This window comes from Schistocerca piceifrons, chromosome 1, assembly GCF_021461385.2.
Source record: "Schistocerca piceifrons isolate TAMUIC-IGC-003096 chromosome 1, iqSchPice1.1, whole genome shotgun sequence".
Lineage (NCBI taxonomy): Eukaryota > Metazoa > Arthropoda > Insecta > Orthoptera > Acrididae > Schistocerca > Schistocerca piceifrons.
In genome coordinates this window covers 235,133,699-235,151,939 of record NC_060138.1, presented here as the reverse complement: position 1 = coordinate 235,151,939, position 18,241 = coordinate 235,133,699, and the positions used below count along the sequence as shown (strand labels likewise).

Genomic DNA, 18,241 nt, shown 5'->3' with positions numbered 1-18,241 from the left:
GGGTGACTGAATGGGCACATCTAGAAAGACAATTAAAAATAATTATCACTGTCATTCGTACCAAGGGTGAAAACATTTTCGATACAGCTAAGTTTGTAAATTGATCGCGTGGCGCCATGGTTAAAGAATGTCGTGCATTGCAAAATGGCGCTATGCAACACCGCCGGCAAGGTAACTGTGGTGCACCACGAGCCACAAATGACAGCGCTGAACGACGGCTGCGGAGATGCGTACGGGCGAGTGGAAGTGCAAATGTTGAGCAACTGAGCCTCCCGAGTAACCGAGCGCTGTCAATAGTGTCACCTCACCAATCGTTCAGCAAACGCTTCGGCATCTGAGCCTCTGCAGCAGCCCCTGGATCATAGACCCATGCTGACTGCTGTTCATCTGCGACGAAGCGTGGTCTACGCACGCAGTTAACGCAACAGGACGTCCGCTGAGTGCCGACAGGTGGCCTTTTCAGATGGGTCACTTTTTATACTCCATCGGACAGATGACATGTACAGCGTAAAACGGCTGAAAGCAAACACTCCCGCAAGAATCATCGGAAGTGTTCAGGCCTGAGGAGGAAGTATTATGGTGTGTGGAATATTTTCGTGGCATTCCCTGGGTGGTGGCTTTCCCTGGGTGATCTCGTCATTCTGAAGACACACTGAATCAACAAAAGTATGTATCTATTTTTGGGGATCATATCCGTATCTACATGCAGTCTGCTCTTCCTCAGCACGATGGCATCTACAAGCAGCATAACGCAACGTGTCACACGGCTCGCCGTATACGTGTGTGGTTTTAAGAGCACCAGGATGAGTTTACCTGCACTTCTCTGGCTGCCAGACTCCACAAAATGTGATTTCCCTAAATCACTCCAGGCCAATGCCGGGATGGTTACTTTGAAAGGGCACAGCCGACTTCTCCGTCCTTCCCTAATCCGATGAGACCGATGACCTCGCTGTTTGGTCTCTTCCCCCAAACCAACCAACCAACCAACTCCACATAATTAAACAGAATCAAGTATTTTTGGGACCACTGTTCACGCAATGGATTCACAAGTGAGAAAACCAGCGCAGCTGGCCACGCCACTGGAGTAGGCATGGCTCCACATCCCTGACAGTATCTTGCAGAACCTCACTGACACTCTTACTCCAAGTACTGCTGCAGTCCAAACTGCGTCACAATAGTGTGATTGGACAGTGTACACTGTTTGAGAGCTCTGTTCTGTTACAGCTTCGAAGAATAGTCAGTTTGGTAATTTATTAGTGTGTGCAGGATAAATATCTTAGAGGAAGATGAAGGTTTCAATAAACAGATTCAAACTGATGCGCATTACAACCCAGAGCTGTTCATAAACATCTCTAGAATTTCAGTAGACGACTGCACTAAAAAAGATAAGCAGAATAATAGTACTTATGAGTGGAATATCGCTTAGTAGTACATGCCGTGGCGGTGATGCAGAGGGCACTAGAAGGGGACAGCAGTGTGAGAACATGCATACAACCCTTGTTGTTGTATCGAATCATTTTTTTCCTAAAGATAGGCAAACAAATGAACATATTGACAAAGTGCACTTCTGTTGTTGTACCTTCCAGGGCAGCAGCAGCAGTAGTAGTAGTAGTGACTTCAGTGAATTGCACGCGTGTACTCTCACTTGCCACGTCACAAACAATGAGCACATGTAATGTGAGTTAAAACTTGGAGAGGTGCTCTGTCCGTTGGTATTTGTCTGTTTTCTGTATTTCTTGTAATTTTCCTACAGTTGTCTTCTGAAACGACAAAGGTACTTATGAATAACCGTGTAGTAGCCAAAGACTGAAAGGGTCGCTGATATACAGATCTCAAACCAGTCTTCAGAATGGAGATCATAACAACAAGTACAATAGCAGAATGAATGTATAGGAGGCTTGCTGAGCAGCGACATTGCGTGTGTATTTATTTATTCCGATCTTTTATTAGATCATCTCATCCTGCTCCACTCTCCACTCATCTCCTCGTACCGCAAATTAAAATCCACCTCCTCCTCTACCCTCTGTGTCATCTCATTTTCTCCCCTCTTCTGTACATCTCCTCCTCCATCCTCTCTCTGTCCATCTCGTCCTCCATCCCCTCTCTCCGTCCACCTCCTCCTTTTCTGTCCATGCTCTCCTTGAGGCTCTAGCTATCTATCTCCTACTCCCCATATTTCAGTCCAACTCCCCCTCTCTTCTCTCTTTCCGTCCATCTCATCTTTCCATCTCTATCTGTCCATCACAGCCCTTCGTTTCTCTGACTGCCTATCTCCCCCTTTCAGCTTTCTATCCATCTTATCTTCACCCTTCTCATTATCCACCTCCTCCTTCTCCTCCCCCCCCCTCTCTCTCTATCTCTCTGCTCACCCATACTCGCCATGCTCAATGCTCAGCAGTACACATACTCTCAGCAAAGCTTTCCAAAACTACTTGCACAAGAAGCGTGACGTACAGGTCACAGGTTGCCAGCTCATTCCATCTCCACCCTCACCCTTATGGTAGCTAAGTGGTTCTTATCCCCCCACAGTAGCCCTTCCCATATGTGTGTATCAAATTTGGTAGAAATGTATCCACTCATACAGTAGGAGGTGTGGTACAGACACATACATACATATATTTTTATATATGATAATTTTCATTGATGATCGGTGTAGATATTGTGAGAGCCTCCCGTGCTTATGTAAAGACATGAGACTGATGTATCTAAAAAATTTAATAAAATAAAAATAAGGTGCACGATGCCACTGCCATGAACAAACGGAAGAAAAAACGTTCTAAATCCAGTGAATGCCGACTGTTGCCGTATTAAGTATTACATACTTGCAAATAAAATTGTTAGAGGATGTGAATGGGAATGGGAAAGTCTAGGCAACATATTAATGTTGGGTACTACAGCTTAAAATGTGTCCCTTCAACAATTTATCCACATTCACTTGCAAAAAATTTAATTACAGCCCTCGGAAGCGTACTGTAAGCATTCAGCCGTCCATCAGTAGCTCATAACGTAATTTTGCACCATCTGAGAATAACTGCTCGCGATTCGCCTTACCTGAACTTCATTAGAAAACGGGATCAGGGAGAAGACGTCACCCGCGTTGAGCTCGTCCAGGATGGTGTGCATAGCCGTCTTGAGCTGCTCGATCTTGCGGCCCATCATGGAGCCGCTGACATCGAGCACGAAGACGACGTGTTTGGGCAGCGGCGGCAGGCCGGGAGGCGCGTAGAAGTGCACGAAGTAGCCGTCCTCGCTCACCTGCACACGAGTGGGAACTGGCAGGACAATGGCAAACTGCTTTGCGTCGATGTAGCACTTTATTTTTGAGCGCTATGTTACATCAGTAGCGGAGAAGTCCGCTGCTACGAAGTGATCATCAGTTTTGTCTTGAAATGTGGCAAATCGATTGTTTTCTGAGTTTAGTGAGCGGGAAACCTTCGCGTACACACTATACTGTGTACCTCGCAGAATAATGTAAATTTTAATCTTAATGTAAAATTGATATGAGTTGTCTTATAAGTGTAGACGAGAGGCGATATTTTTGTGAGGTGAAATGTAAGTAGTATACTAAGAAATGGAACAAGTAGTCTGTACAATGAAACTTCCCGGCAAGAGTATGCCGCATCGAGACTCGCACACTGAGTCACTACTGCCCTTTGTGGACAAGTACTTTACCGACTGAGCTACCCAAGAACGAATCACCACCCTTCCTCACAGCTCTATTTCACCACTACCTCATTTCCTACTTTCCAAATTTCACAGAAGTTCTCCAGCGAAACTTGCAATACTAGCGCTCCTAGAAAGAAGGATATTGCGGAAACATACCTTCGCCACAGCTTGATGGATGTTTCCATAATAAGATTTTCACTCTGCAGGTAGGAGATGAGGTACTGATGGACGTAATGATGTGAAGACCTCTCGTGATTCTTGCCTGGATACCTCAGTCGGTAAAGCACTTGCGCACAAAAGGCAAAGGTCTCGAATTCGAGTCTCGGTCTGGGTCTGGCTCACATTTTTAATCTTTCAGGAAGTTTCTTATTGGCACCCGCTCCGCTCCTGTACCATAATTAAAGCAACACACCAGACGTCATGATGAAGAGTGGCACGTGATAAACCACTTCGTTTGCGCCTTGAGCAGGGACCAAAATTCAGAGAAAGTTCAGGGGATTGTGTAAGGGTGCTACGTTGAAAGAATTTGTTGCCTCCTTAGTTTCATGGTATAGCTGTAGTTTATTTGTTATGAGTTGCTTATTATTTATTTTATTGCAATGACATTTTTCAAAGAAAATATTTTTGTATTTGTAAAACTGAGTCCCATTTGTAGTACAATATTATTTAGCATACAACTTTATAACAAAACTGCTAGTTGCCACCTAGGTAACAGGCATTTTAAGTCAGTCAGTCCCCATATTTAGATGAAATTACCTTGCAGATTAAAACTGTGTGCTTGACCGAGGCTCGAAGGGACCTTTGCCTTTAGCGGGCAATTGCTCTACCGACTGAGCTACCCAAGCACGACTTATGACCCCTCAGCACAGCTTCAATTCCGCTAGTACCTCGTCTGCTACGTTCCAGAATTCAGAAGCTCTCCTGCGAACCTTGAGGAACAAGCACTCCTGGAAGAAAGGAATGCTGATTTTGCAACGTTCGCAGGAGAACTTCTGTGAAGGCGAGAGACTAAATACTGGCGGAGTTCTGTGTCCTGCTTGGGTAGCTCAGTCGATAGAGCACTTGCCCGCTAAAGGCAAAGCTCCACAGTTCGAGTCTCGGTCCGACACACAATTTTAATGTGCTTGGAAGTTTCATGTCCGCACAAATTCCGCTGCAGAGTGATAAATTAGTTCTGGACAAATATTCAGATAATACGTGGAAAGAACGGTTAATGAAGTGAGTTTTCAGTTTTCTTTTTTAATTGGTAGGGATTCATAATTTCTTGCCCGATGTTAGACAGGAGCTTGTTGAATACCTTACCACCAAAGTATGTACCTCCAGTCTGAAACCTGAACAAGTGTACGTGAATTTTATTGGTGTTGCCTGTAGAGTCTCTGCGCATCTATGAAAGGAAGTGGGTACGAATACGTTGTGTCATATTACACAACATGAATGGTTCAAATGGCTGTGAACACTACGGGACTTAACATCTGAGGTCATCAGTCCCCTAGAACTTAGAAGTATTTAAACCTAACTAACCTAAGGACATCACACACATCTACGCGCGAGGCAGGATTCGAACCCGCGACCGTAGCAGTCGTGCGGTTCTGGACTGAAGCGCCTAGAACCGCTCGGCCACCGCGGCCAGCTTACACGACATGACAAATTTCATGTGGAATGATGATGGCATGTATCATATACCTTGTTACTTTTACTTAAAAATGGTTCAAATGGCTCTGAGGACTATGGGAATTTACTTATCAGGTCATCAGTCCCCTAGAACTGAGAACTACTTAAACCTAACTAACCTAAGGACATCACGCACATCCATGCCCGAGACAGGATTCGAACCGGCAGTTTTACTTACGTCACATGGCAAGTGTATTAATACTAACAAGTATCGTAGGATGTAAAATGAGAAGGTTACTTGGGCTGCGAACCGTCGCACTTGGAAATCAGTAAAGTAATTTCATACTCGATTCATGTCTCTTACTTAACATCAATTTTCGATTTCCACCTTCGTGGGTCTGTGATGTATCTTCAGAAAAGAGTAAGTACAGGTCGCATATGGCGAGCAGGATGAGGCCAAGACATTAAATTAAATCCTGAATGGCAGGTACTGGAGTTTTCTCTTTTTGGTCCCGGCGGAGGTTCGAGTCCTCCCTCGGGCATGGGTGTGTGTGTTTGTCCTTAGGGTAATTTAGGTTAAGTAGTGTGTAAGCTTAGGGACTGATGACCTTAGCAGTTAAGTCCCATAAGATTTCATACACATTACATTATTATTAATTTCTCTTTTTCGGTTGGAGTTGTGAGACTGTTATGGGACAAATAGGAGTTAGCAACTGTCAGCGAGTATTACGGAGACTCACGAGTATCTGGCTGGGGCTGGCGTCGCGGTCCACGTCGTAGCGCACCACCAGCTGACCGGAGATGCCCTTCTTGCCCCGCTGCCGCTGCTCCTCCTCGGTGGGCGACCAGCGCACGATGGCGCTGGATGGCGTGGGTCGCTCGATGCGCGCCAGGGGGTCCGCTGCAACAGGCAACGCTCAGGCGATTTCGGTCTTGGCCCTTCCTCGTCTAAAACATGATGATGTCGCAATTGGTTATACCCTGATCGATTGCCAAACAAAGATCACTGACCGGAATCGCGCGCAGTCCAGGCGTCTGCGGCCTCGTCCATGCAGAACGCTCACACTCGTATGTTGCATGTCTAACGGCTTGTAGTGCAACAGAGGTTTGATTTTCAATAATAATTAATACCGCTACTGACAGAATTTGCATAATTTAACGGCTCTCATAATCTGCTCATCTAGAGCTGAAATCTTGTGTTAAATGTTTTACACAAGAAGTCAAGTAGTACAGTTACAACCTGTATATGTCTTGAGGCAGGTTAAGTCACGGAACACAAATTATCCAGGCTATATTCATGCAGTACTTGAGAATGAGCTCGGCTTCCAACAAACTTCACATATAATTTCAAAGATTTATGAAACATTTTCTCCCTCACAACTCCTTTCAAACAATGACATGAAAAACGTTTATCGCTTATTACATTTTAGCTGTTGATGCAGTAAAACTTCAGCTTCAGACACGACTTTTTAATTTATTACTTCTTGTCTACTGGCACTATTCGCAATACACATCTCATACAATATTCGCGTATGCGGCTAAATTTACCTGCAAAATCATATCACTGTACGACAAAGAGTTCGGGAGACGTGACGTTTTATACACGGGAGTTCGATTGTTTAAGGAATCAGGGACTGGGGTTTACTAGTACTGCATAGAAGCCAGGCCGGCTGGCTCGTCGAGCTTTGGGACTGAGTGCAACCTGCCAGGCTAGCCCTGCGTGTGGACACAATTCGCAGCACCGGTACTTCTCCAGCCAGGCGTGTTGTGTACTGTGGTTACTTAATGGGTCAGGCTGTTGTCTTTGTTGCATTACCTCCTGTGGACATCTTCAAAGCTCTGTATCTGTCCATCTGTATTTTTTATTTCCGTCAACTTAGCAGGCGAGAATATATTTGAGCTTCACTGTAGTATTTGTTTTTCCATATTCTAAACTCTACCCACTTACAGTATGCTCTTAAGTGTTTCTAGGATTCTGTACCTCAGTGTAATAGGTATAGGATCACTTTGTTCATCCCTGTCGTTGTCTGTTAAGACTCCTTTTTCTCAGGAACAGGTAGAGGAATCAAGTTGATATTTATGACAAATTCTTCGGCCCCTTTACGGTGTACGAAATTTAACCTGCTAAACCAGATAACGGCATTTCTATTACGTATTTTGATACTCGCAAGCCCACTTATCAAGTACACTGAAGAGCAAAAGAAGCTGAGACACCTATCTAATATCGTGAAGGGCCCTCGCGAGCGCGCAGAAGTGCCGCAACACGACGTGACATGGACTCGACTAATGTGTGAAATAGGGCTAGAGGGAACTGACATATCCTGCGCTGCTGTTCATAAATCCTTACGAGTACGAGAGGGCGAAGATCTCTTCTGAACAACACACCGCGAGACATCCCAGATATACTCAGTAATGTTCATGTTTGGGGAGTCTGGTGGTCTGCAGAAGTGATCCTGGAGCCCTCTGTAGCATTTCTGGACATGTGGGGAGCCTCATTGTGCTGCTGGAATTGCCCAAGTCTGTCGGAAAGCACAATTGACATGAATGGATGCAGGTGATCAGACAGGATGCTAAAGTACATGTCACCTGTCACACTCGTACCTTGATATATCACGAGACCATATTACTCTAAATGCACACGTCACACACCATCACCGAGCCTCCACCAACTTGAATAGTCCCCTGCTGACATGCAGAGTCCATGGATTCATGAAGTTTTCTCCATAATCGTACACTTCCATCTGCTCGATACAATTTGAATCGAGACTCGTCCGACCCGGCGACATGTTTCCAGTCATCAACAGTCCAATGTCGGTGTTGAAGGGTCCAGGCGAGGCGCAAAGCTGTGAGTCGTGCAGTCATCAAGGGTACACGAAAGGGCCTTCGGCCCCGAAAGCCCATATCGTAGATGTTTCGTCGAATGGTTCGCACGCTGTCACTTGTTGATGACCCGCCATTAAAATCTGCTGCAATTTGCGGAAGGGTTGCACTTCTGTCACGTTGAACAATTTTCGTCAGTCGCCGTTGGTTCGGTTCTTGCAGGATCCTTTTCCGGCTGCAGCGATGTTGGAGATCTGATGTTTTACCGGATTACTAATATTCACGGTACACTGGTGAAATGGTCGTGCAGGAATATCCCGACTTCATCGCTACCTCGGAGGTTCTGTGTCCCATCGCTCGTGCGCCGACTGTAACACCACGTTCAAACTCACTTCAATCTTGATAACCTGCCATTGTAGCAGCAGTACCCGATCTAACCACTGCACCAGACACTTGCCGACCGCAGCGCCGTATTCTGCCTGTTTACATATCTGTGTATTTGAATATACATGCCTGTACCAGTTTCTTTGGTGCTTCAGTGTACATACAGATAAGCTACCTATGCACCTGAATATTGTTGTACCGAACCCTCAGAGGATGAGTCCTACTCGCAGTTATCTGTTCTTTTTTTTAATTTTTTTAATAATTGGTACAGTATATACGACAGCAAAAAAAGTACGGAATATGTTTACTCTTAATACATAATTTTAATTATATTGCCTAATTGCTAAATAACACGTAAGAAACATCCCAAGTTAACCAACCAGAATCTCTGTTAATGACAGTGAGAGAACCCATGGAAATACAATGGGAATGAAATTCTACACTAAATGAAAAGTCGTACTATCTTCACGAAGTTGCAGACAGAGGCCAGACGCGAGGCAGCGAAGACAACGTGCTGGAGTAGTGAATACTGTGAGCAGAGCTGGCTTGCAATAGCAGCCCAGTGTCCGCCCGTGGGCCGTACAGGACAGTGCGCGAGGCATGGACTCGTTGGGTATGAAACCTGCGATACACATGACACTAACGAAGAAAGTGATGAAACATCGCACAATACAATTGTGCCTAAGTGCTATACCTGTCAGTCAGTTCAGACAGGTTCCCCAATCTGGTTTCCCAGATATTGTGTTTGGTTTATAATGTGACCATTCAATTAGCTTATTTGGAAATAAGGATTTTACTGCCGGATTTATGCTCTCGCAGTCGGTTTTCCTTCCATGTAAAACCTCTACCATAATTGAGATGTGATTGTGCTCTGAGGTTGTGCTAGCTTTTCCAAAAATTGGGTTAATTTGTATGAAGTGATCTCTTGTGGAGTAAAGTAAATGGTGGAGTATTGAACAGACCACGAAATTTTTCATTTCCTTTACTTAAATGAGGAAAAGAACATTTTATATTTATTAAATGAAAACTGTAATGCTGATATACTTTGTTTAGTGGGTATAAGTGCAGATATTTTTATTTGTGGTCCCTTTTTTTTCTCTACGTTGAAGAGTCTTCTCACAAACCTTACGACATGATGTCGCACCATTAAGTGGACAACAGCTGTCAATATAGACTAGCTGTTTGGTAGCCACACAATACCTGACCTCCAGGCTACGGTAACATAAGGATTAATGGCTTACTTTTGCCAGATGTACTTGGAGGTAGTAACCAACCTAAAAATATAGCAGTCCCAGTAGCTATAATCATCAGTTCTCAAATTATGTAATGTTATTCGGTACTCTCTCCCTAATCACCAACAGCAACATCTGCTTTTATACCCAATATATCCTGTATTTACTGAAGTACTAAAATCGAACAAGTTGAGAACAACTCTGTATCCTGTGTTCCTGGGAAATTTATACATTCCTGTATCTTTTAATTGCAAAGGCTTTCGTATGCAATCAGTGGTTGGTACTTACACGTTACGTGCACAGGAATAGGAATGTGTCTTTATCTTTATTAATTCTGAACTTTTCTGGCCAATAAAAAAACTCAAAGTGTTAGGGGGCAATAGTATTCCACCAATAATCACTACATACTTTGGCCATTGTGCACGCCATCTTCGTCTAGGTAATTGCAGTAAAACAAGTCCTACGCTATAATTGTCTAGGATAAGATCTTTAAACATATTCATGAGCAGTCTTCGCTTCCTTCTCTTAACGAAAACACATATCGCTAAGGAAACTGGAAAGTTATTGATAACGTCACCGCCTTGTTGAAGAAAACCAACAGCTCATTTGTAGGCACCATTTATGCAAAACGTCTGAAACCGAGCTGTCGATTCAGGCCTAAAACTTGAAGGTATCAGTGCAAAAATCAGTTTACCAAATTCTGTTTCCGTCTTTCGCAGTTGTGACTGTAGAAGACTGTCGAGATGGGAGTCGAGAGCTGCAGCGAGAGGGCTGAACGGCGTCTCATTACACTAGACGGTCGAGGTCCACAGCTATGATTTCGTAAACTGCTTAACTGAGGGTGTACGAGGGGATGTGGATCATTCTACGGTATAAGATAAAGATATAGATTTTTTTCCGTGTGAACGCAATATGCAGGTGAGCAAGTATGTAGGTTAGACGCAGTAATCCATAATCAGAACAAGAAAATCAGATAATGCGAATGGTTAAGGAATGTTTAGGAAAACGAAATGGTAATCTGCTCTCTTATATTCCCTTAGCAAGCATATTCCTACTGATTCCACAACTGTTAATGAATATTGTATTATATATTGTCACCGCAGCTGTAACGTTAATTCTCTGTGGAAGTCAGAGCTTTCGACAATATTCACTGTTGTCTTCGTCAAGAAATCAACTGATTATAGCAGAATACGGAATCGCACAGGTGCATTGATGTACTAGTACACACTGCGACTTTAGTTGACACCGGCAGCAAGATCCAAATGTCATTTGCCGCATTTTTGTTTCCACAGACACATAATACGTGATATGCTTCTATACTGTCTCTCGATATCGAGTACCAGCTCACACACACTGCTGAATACGATTCTCGTATCCCTATTCATATATAAGAACTTAATAATTTCCGTCCCAAAAAAAGCAGGTGTTAACAGGTGTGAAAAATTTCATAAGTAATGGCTGCAAAATACTAACACGAATCCTTTACAGACGAATGCAAAAACTGGTAAAAGCCGACCTCGAGGAAGATCAGTTTGGACTCCGTAGAGATGTTGGAACACACAAGGATACTGACCCTACGACTTAAATAAGAAGACAGGTTAATGAAAGGCAAACCTACGTTTCTAGCCTGGAAGCCGCTCTTTCGAATTCTGAAGGTAGCAGGGTTAAAATACAGGGACCGAAAGGCTCTTCACAATTTGGTCAAAAACCAAATGGCAGCTACAAAAGTCGAGGGACACGCAAGGGAAGCAATGATTCAGGAGGGAGTGAGACAAGGTTGTAGTCTATCCCCGATGTTATTCAATTTATACAGGGTGGTCCATTGATAGTGACCGGGCCAAATATCTTACGAAATAAGCATCAAACGAAAAAACTACAAAAAACGAAACTCGTATAGCTTGAAGGGGGAAACCAGATGGCAGTGTGGTTGGCACGTTAGATGTTGCTGCCATAGGTCCAACAGATATCAACTGCGTTTCTTAAATAGGAAACCCCATTTCTATTACATATTCGTGTAGTACGTAAAGAAATATGAATGTTTTAGTTGGAACACTTTTTTCGCTTTGTGATGGATGGCGCTGTAACAGTCACAAATGTAATAAGTACGTGGTATCAAGTAACATTCCTCCAGTGCGGACGGTATTTGCTTCGTGATACGTTACCCGTGTTAAAATGGACCGTTTACCAATTGCTGAAAAGGTCGATATCGTGTTGATGTATGGCTATTGTGCTCAAAATGCCCAACGGGCATGTGCTATGTATGCTGCTCGGTATCCTGGACGACATCACCCAAGTGTCCGGACCGTTCGACGGATAGTTACGCTATTTAAGGAAACAGGAAGTGTGCAGTCATATGTGAAACGTCAACCACGACCTGCAACAAATGATGATGCCCAAGTAGGTGTTTTAGCTGCTGTCACGGTTAATCCACACATCAGCAGCAGACAAATTGCGCGAGAATCGGGAATCTCAAAAACGTCGATGTTGAGAATGCTACATCAACATCGATTGCACCCGTACCATATTTCTATGCACCAGGAATTGCATGGCGACAACTTTGAACGTCGTGTACAGTTCTGCCATTGGGCACAAGAGAAATTACGGAACGATGACACACTTTTTGTACTCGTTCTATTTAGCGACGAAGCTTCAAAAAAAAAAAAAAAAAATGGTTCAAATGGCTCTGAGCAATATGGGACTTAACATCTGTGGTCATCAGTCCCCTAGAACTTAGAATTGCTTAAACCTAACTAACCTAAGGACATCACACACATCCATGCCCGAGGCAGGATTCGAACCCGCGACCGTAGCAGTCGCGCGGTTCCGGACTGCGCGCCTAGAACCGCTAGACCACCGCGGCCGGCGACGAAGCTTCATTCACCAACAGCGGTAACGTAAACCAGCATAATATGCACTATTGTGCAACGGAAAATCCACGATGGCTGCGACAAGTGGAACATCAGCGACTCTGGCGGGTTAATGTATGGTGGGGCATTATGGGAGGAAGAATAATTGTCCCCCATTTTATCGATGGCTATCTAAATGCTGCAATGTATGCTGATTTCCTACGTAATGTTCTACCGATGTTACAAAAAGGTGTTTCACTGCATGACAGAATGGCAATGTACTTCCAACATGATGGGTGTCCGACACATAGCTCGCGTGCGGTTGAAGCGGTATTGAATATCATATTTCATAACAGGTGGATTGGTCGTCGAAGCACCATACCCTGGGTCCGCAAGTTCACCGGATCTGATGTCCCCGGATATCTTTCTGTGGGGAAAGTTGAAGGATATGTGCTATCGTGATCCACCGACAACGCCTGACAACATGCGTCAGCGCATTGTCAATGCATGTGCGAACATTATGGAAGGCGAACTACTCGCTATTAAGACGAATATCGTTACACGTATTGCCAAATGCATTAAGGTTGACGGACATCATTTTGCGCATTTATTACATTAATGTGGTATTTACAGATAATCAGGCTGTAACAACATGCGTTCTCAGAAATGATAAGTTCACAAAGGTACTTGTATCACATTGGAACAACCGAAATAAAATGTTCAAATGTACCTACGTTCCGTATTTTAATTTAAAAAACCTACCTGTTACCAATTGTTCGTCTAAAATTGTGAGCCATATGTTTGTGACTATTAGAACGCCATCTATCACAAATCTAAAAAAGTGGCCCAACTAAAACATTCATATTTCTTTACGTACTACACGAATATGTAATAAAAATTGGGTTCCTATTTTTAAAAAACGCAGTTGATATCCGTTTGACCTATGGCAGCCCTATCTAGCGGGCCAACCATAGCGCCATCTGGTTTCCCCCTTCAAGATAGACAAGTTTCGTTCTTTGTGGGTTTTTCGTTTGACGCTTATTTCGTGAGATATTTTGCCCGATCACAATCAATGGACCACCCTGTATAGTGAGCAAGCAGTAAAGGAAACAAAAGAAAAATTGGGAAAAGGAATTAAAATCCACGGAGAAGAAACAAAAATTTTGAGTTTTCCTGATGACATTGTAACTCTGTCAGAGACAGCTAAGGATCAGGAAACGCAGTTGAACGGAATGGACAGCATCCTGAAAGGAGGATATAAGATGAAAACCAACAAAAGCAAATCGAGAATAATGGAATGTAGTCGCATTAAATCAGGTGATACTGAGGGAATTAGATTAGGAAATGAGTCACTTAAAGTAGTAGATTTGTTTTGCTATCTGGGAAGGAAAATAAGTAATGATGGTCGAAGTAGAGAGAATATATAATGTATACTTGCTATTTTTAAGGAAGTGGAATACAGCCACGTATGGAAGTGAGACGTGGACGATAAATAGTTTACACGAGAACAGAAGAGATGCTTTCGAAACGTCGTGGTACAGAAGAATCCTGAAGATTAGGTGGGTAGATCACGTAACTAATGAGGAGGCACTGAATACAACTGGGGAGAAGAGGAATTTGTGGTACAACTTGACTAGAAGAACGGATCGGTTGAGAGGACAGGTTCTGAGGCGTCAAGGGATCACTAGTTTAGTACTGAAGGGAAACGTGGAGAGTAAAAATCATAGAGAGAGACCAAGAGATGAATACACTAAGTAGATTCAGAAGGATGTAGGTTGCAACAGGGCTAAAAACCGTTTATGCTCCAACAATGTGTTACGTTTATTAGTGAGGCAACTGCAGACCTTTCTTGGATTCCTGTACGTGATTACGACGTTCTCGAAAGAACGGTTACTGTTGTTGACCGTGCAGCTTTTCCCTGGAATAAATTATGACTAACTGACAACCTCAGCTGCCGACAGGTGTTGTTGATATACCGCGATGTGGACAGCTGACAATGTGTGCCCCGACCGGTACTCGAACCCGGGATCTCCTGCTTACATGGCAGACGCTCTATCCATCTGAGCCACCGAGGACACAGATGAATAGCGCGACTGCAGGGACTTATCCCTTGCACGCTTGCTACCCAGCTATTGACCTTCGTCTGTGCGAATGCGCACAGGTTGCCCAAACTCTTACGGGAATCGCCAAAGCGTGCGCGAGTAATGAGTGGATGGGCAAATGTCTATAAGGTACAATACGTATCTAGAATTGTGGACAGTTGGGAATGTGAGTCTTCACGGGAAGCGCGCAACGATAAGTCCCTGCAGTCACGCTATTCATCTGTGTCCTCGGTGGCTCAGATGGATAGAGCGTCTGCCATGTAAGCTGGAGATCCCGGGTTCGAGTCCCGGTCGGGGCACACATTTTCAGCTGTCCACATGGAGGTATATCAACAACACCTGTCGGCAGCTGAGGTTGTCAGTTAGTCATAATATAGAACTGCTCAGCGACAAGATACCTTACATCTGAAACACTTTGTGTCAATATTCCCTAACACTTCGTCCAAGCTGAGCTTGCAGTTGAGTGATACTTCTGTTAGTGCACTTCATGACGACTTACAATCATTGTTCAGCGACTCCAGGACCTCGTTGCTCTGTCGCAGTGTGGGAACCTCCACCAGACGCAGAGGCGCTTTCTCCTCTATATGCACCTCAACCACCAGGTCATTTACTAGCTGCAACAAGAAAATGTTGGGAGTCATTATTTAGTTACGCCGAAAAACACTGATAGCTATACAGAAACGCTGAAACTAAAATTCGTTAGTACTAGAATCTGACATTATGATAACACCCACTATGCAGTTTCTTGAAATAAGGGAATGTAAATCATGCATCGAACAAGGTTCTTAAGGCCGGAGAAACCATCCTCGTCAAGTATTCCGACAATTTACATAGTTTGTGGTCACGCAAAATCCGAGGTTTTACGGCGCTGTTATTGACTGTAAGGGCTAGAGGAATCTTTATACTGGATGATCTCTTCCAGTATCTCATATCTCCTCCATCGCAACGGGCAGAGCTTTTGTTGTCACTGTCATTGTGATCCAGCTGGTAGCCACAGGTCTGAACCTGGTCGATGATTAAGAATTTTCTGCATCTGTTTATTTTAGTATTATCTACTTGACTTTATCAACAAGTAAGAGATAGTACTCTCATCTCGCTCTATAGTCTCCCAACACTCTTCTTTCACTCAGGTGTAGGAGGAGTTGGGTACAAATCTCCATCTGGCTATATAGTTTCCCTACATCAATTAAGCAAATGTCGAGGCAATTCCTGTGGAAAGAACAACACCGATTTCGTTCCCTGTCCCTAACTTATGTGAATTTGAACTCTGCTTCCAATAACTTCCTTGTCAAGGGGACGTATTCTCCTACCTTCCTTTATCGGTTACCTTTTTTTCTGCACTGGATCCTGTACATTGTATTTGTTATTACTTTCACTTCATATGCCCTTTCCTATGGCCAACATCTGTGTGTGTGTGTGTGTGTGTGTGTGTGTGTGTGTGTGTGTGTACGCGGGTGGGTGTGTGAGAGTGAGGGAGTGAGTGTGTGAGAGGGGGACAGAGAGAGAGAGAGAGAGAGAAAGAGAGAGAGAGAGAGAGAGAGAGAGAGAGAGAGAGAGGGAGGGATGGAGGGAGGAAAGGGGGGATGATAATGGGAATGTCTTGGTCAACTACTTCTTCAATCATTCTTAAGCACATAGTCTTGTACTTAGATCTAATTATGAATGAGTACCTTCATTAAAGTGCAAGTAATGCAAAATTACAATACTAGTGATGAATGACAAGGTCTTAGGATGACGAGCAAGTACACGTAAACGAAGATCGGTCGAGCAGGTGTTTTGTAAACCTATTTTTTCATGTGTAATTAATTACGTTTACTTAAGAGTCTTCCAACAAACAGCTACATAGTATCCTATTTCCTACAAGTTATATTACGTGATTATTCTACTCAAGCTCAGTCAGGACAGTTACTCAATGGTATTATATGATAGATACTGATTCTAATGGCTTATTACCAATAGTGTAATTGACTTGGACCTATTCGCCTCATTATGCACAATATGTTACATGTATTTACATCCAGTATCTGTATCAATCGTCAATCCTCTTCAGTTCGCTGCTATCAAAGGATTGTTGTGAGGCATGTTATATTTGTTACCACAATGTCTCTGTATCTATTGATAAGCCACTGAAATTCCATGCTATCAGATGGCTGTCTATATATACCTGTGTACGTGTACTTACTCTCTTGTTGTATTATTATGATCGCTAGGTCTATTGGTTAATTTAGATGTATTTGTATCAAGGTTGTAGCACCTTTGTAACGTTATTTCAGCAAATATTGGCGAGGATAGCTTGTGACGTACAACGGAATGATTTCTTTTTCTCCCTCGATAAGACCAGTTCTGGAGAACTCTAACCTGACGGTAAAAGTAGACATCGCAGGTTTGCAGTATTTGACTGACTTTAGAAAAATGTGTGTGAAATCTTGAGACTTAACTGCTAAGGCCATCAGTCCCTAAGCTTACACACTGCTTAACCTAAATTATCCTACGGACAAACATACACACCCATGCCCGAGGGAGGACTCTTATTCATTAGACTCTTCATCCCTTTCAGCAGATTCTATAATTCTTCTCCACTTCATAGCAATGTCAACACTGATATCCTTTCACCTTGAATTTTAATTCCGCTCTTGAACCATTTTTTTTTTTTTTTATTTCCGTCATTGGTTCTTCGAGGGAATTGTACAGGATAAAAACTATAGAGGAAGGCAGATATTGGAATACATCTGACACAAGTAATTAAGGTCGTCTGATACAAGAGTTACTCTGAGATGGTGAGGTTGGCACAGGAGAGAAATTCATGGCGGGTTGCATCATACCATTCAGAAAAAAAAAAATGGTTCAAATGCCTCTGAGCACTATGGGACTTAACATCTATGGTCATCAGTCCCTTAGAACATAGAACTACTTAAACCTAACTAACCTAAGGACATCACACACATCCATGCCCGAGGCAGGATTCGAACCTGCGACCGTAGCAGTCGCGCGGCTCCGGACTGAGCGCCTAGAACCGCTAGACCACCGCGGCCGGCACCATTCAGAAGACTTCTGTCACAAAAAAGAGCGGCTCCCCCTGTCGGAGGTTCGAGTCCTCCCTCGGGCATGGGTGTGTGTGTTGTCCTTAGCGTAAGTTAGTTAGATTAAGTCTTGTGTAAGCCTAGGGACCGATGACTTCAGCAGTTTGGTCCCATAGTAACTTACCACAAATTTCCAAATTTTCACAAAAAAGAAGTTCACTCTAGTACCAAGGAGGTTCTCTTACTCTTCTAGTACAAACATAGTTCTACATTAGAGGTAACACGGACAGTATAATAGAAGTAACAGTCGCCTGTGATACGGCATTTGCGCCCCCGTTAGCCAGTGGTGGGCATACCTGTCGAGGATTGATGTTGATGCGGAGGTTGTAGGCGCCTGTTTCTCTCTGCAACAGCTCCTCATATGTCAGGTTGAAGGTTACTTTTTTCTGCGCCTCAACATTCACCCACACGTGTACCACTTTGGAATCGCGTGCACTGCAACATTCGATAGTAACATTACGCTAACAAATAAAAATAACGTAAGATATTTGTAATACGGT

At 43.6% G+C, this 18,241-nt stretch overlaps 1 protein-coding gene and 1 non-coding gene across 3 annotated transcripts in view; one reads left to right on the top strand and one right to left on the bottom strand.

Moving 5' to 3' along the window:
* Positions 1-18,241, bottom strand: part of LOC124803997 (inter-alpha-trypsin inhibitor heavy chain H4-like) — a 145,493-nt gene that overhangs the window by 89,813 nt on the left and 37,439 nt on the right. For both annotated transcript variants that reach the window (XM_047264717.1, XM_047264718.1), the window contains exons 4-7: positions 18,038-18,176; positions 15,161-15,275; positions 6,018-6,178; positions 3,052-3,255 (exon numbers count right to left, since the gene is read on the bottom strand). In XM_047264717.1, coding sequence (XP_047120673.1) covers positions 3,052-3,255; positions 6,018-6,178; positions 15,161-15,275; positions 18,038-18,176 — 619 coding nt within the window. The remainder of the gene's footprint in view (positions 1-3,051; positions 3,256-6,017; positions 6,179-15,160; positions 15,276-18,037; positions 18,177-18,241) is intronic.
* On the top strand, positions 14,887-14,960 carry Trnat-ugu. Its single transcript has one exon. It is a non-coding gene; the product is annotated as a tRNA-Thr (tRNA).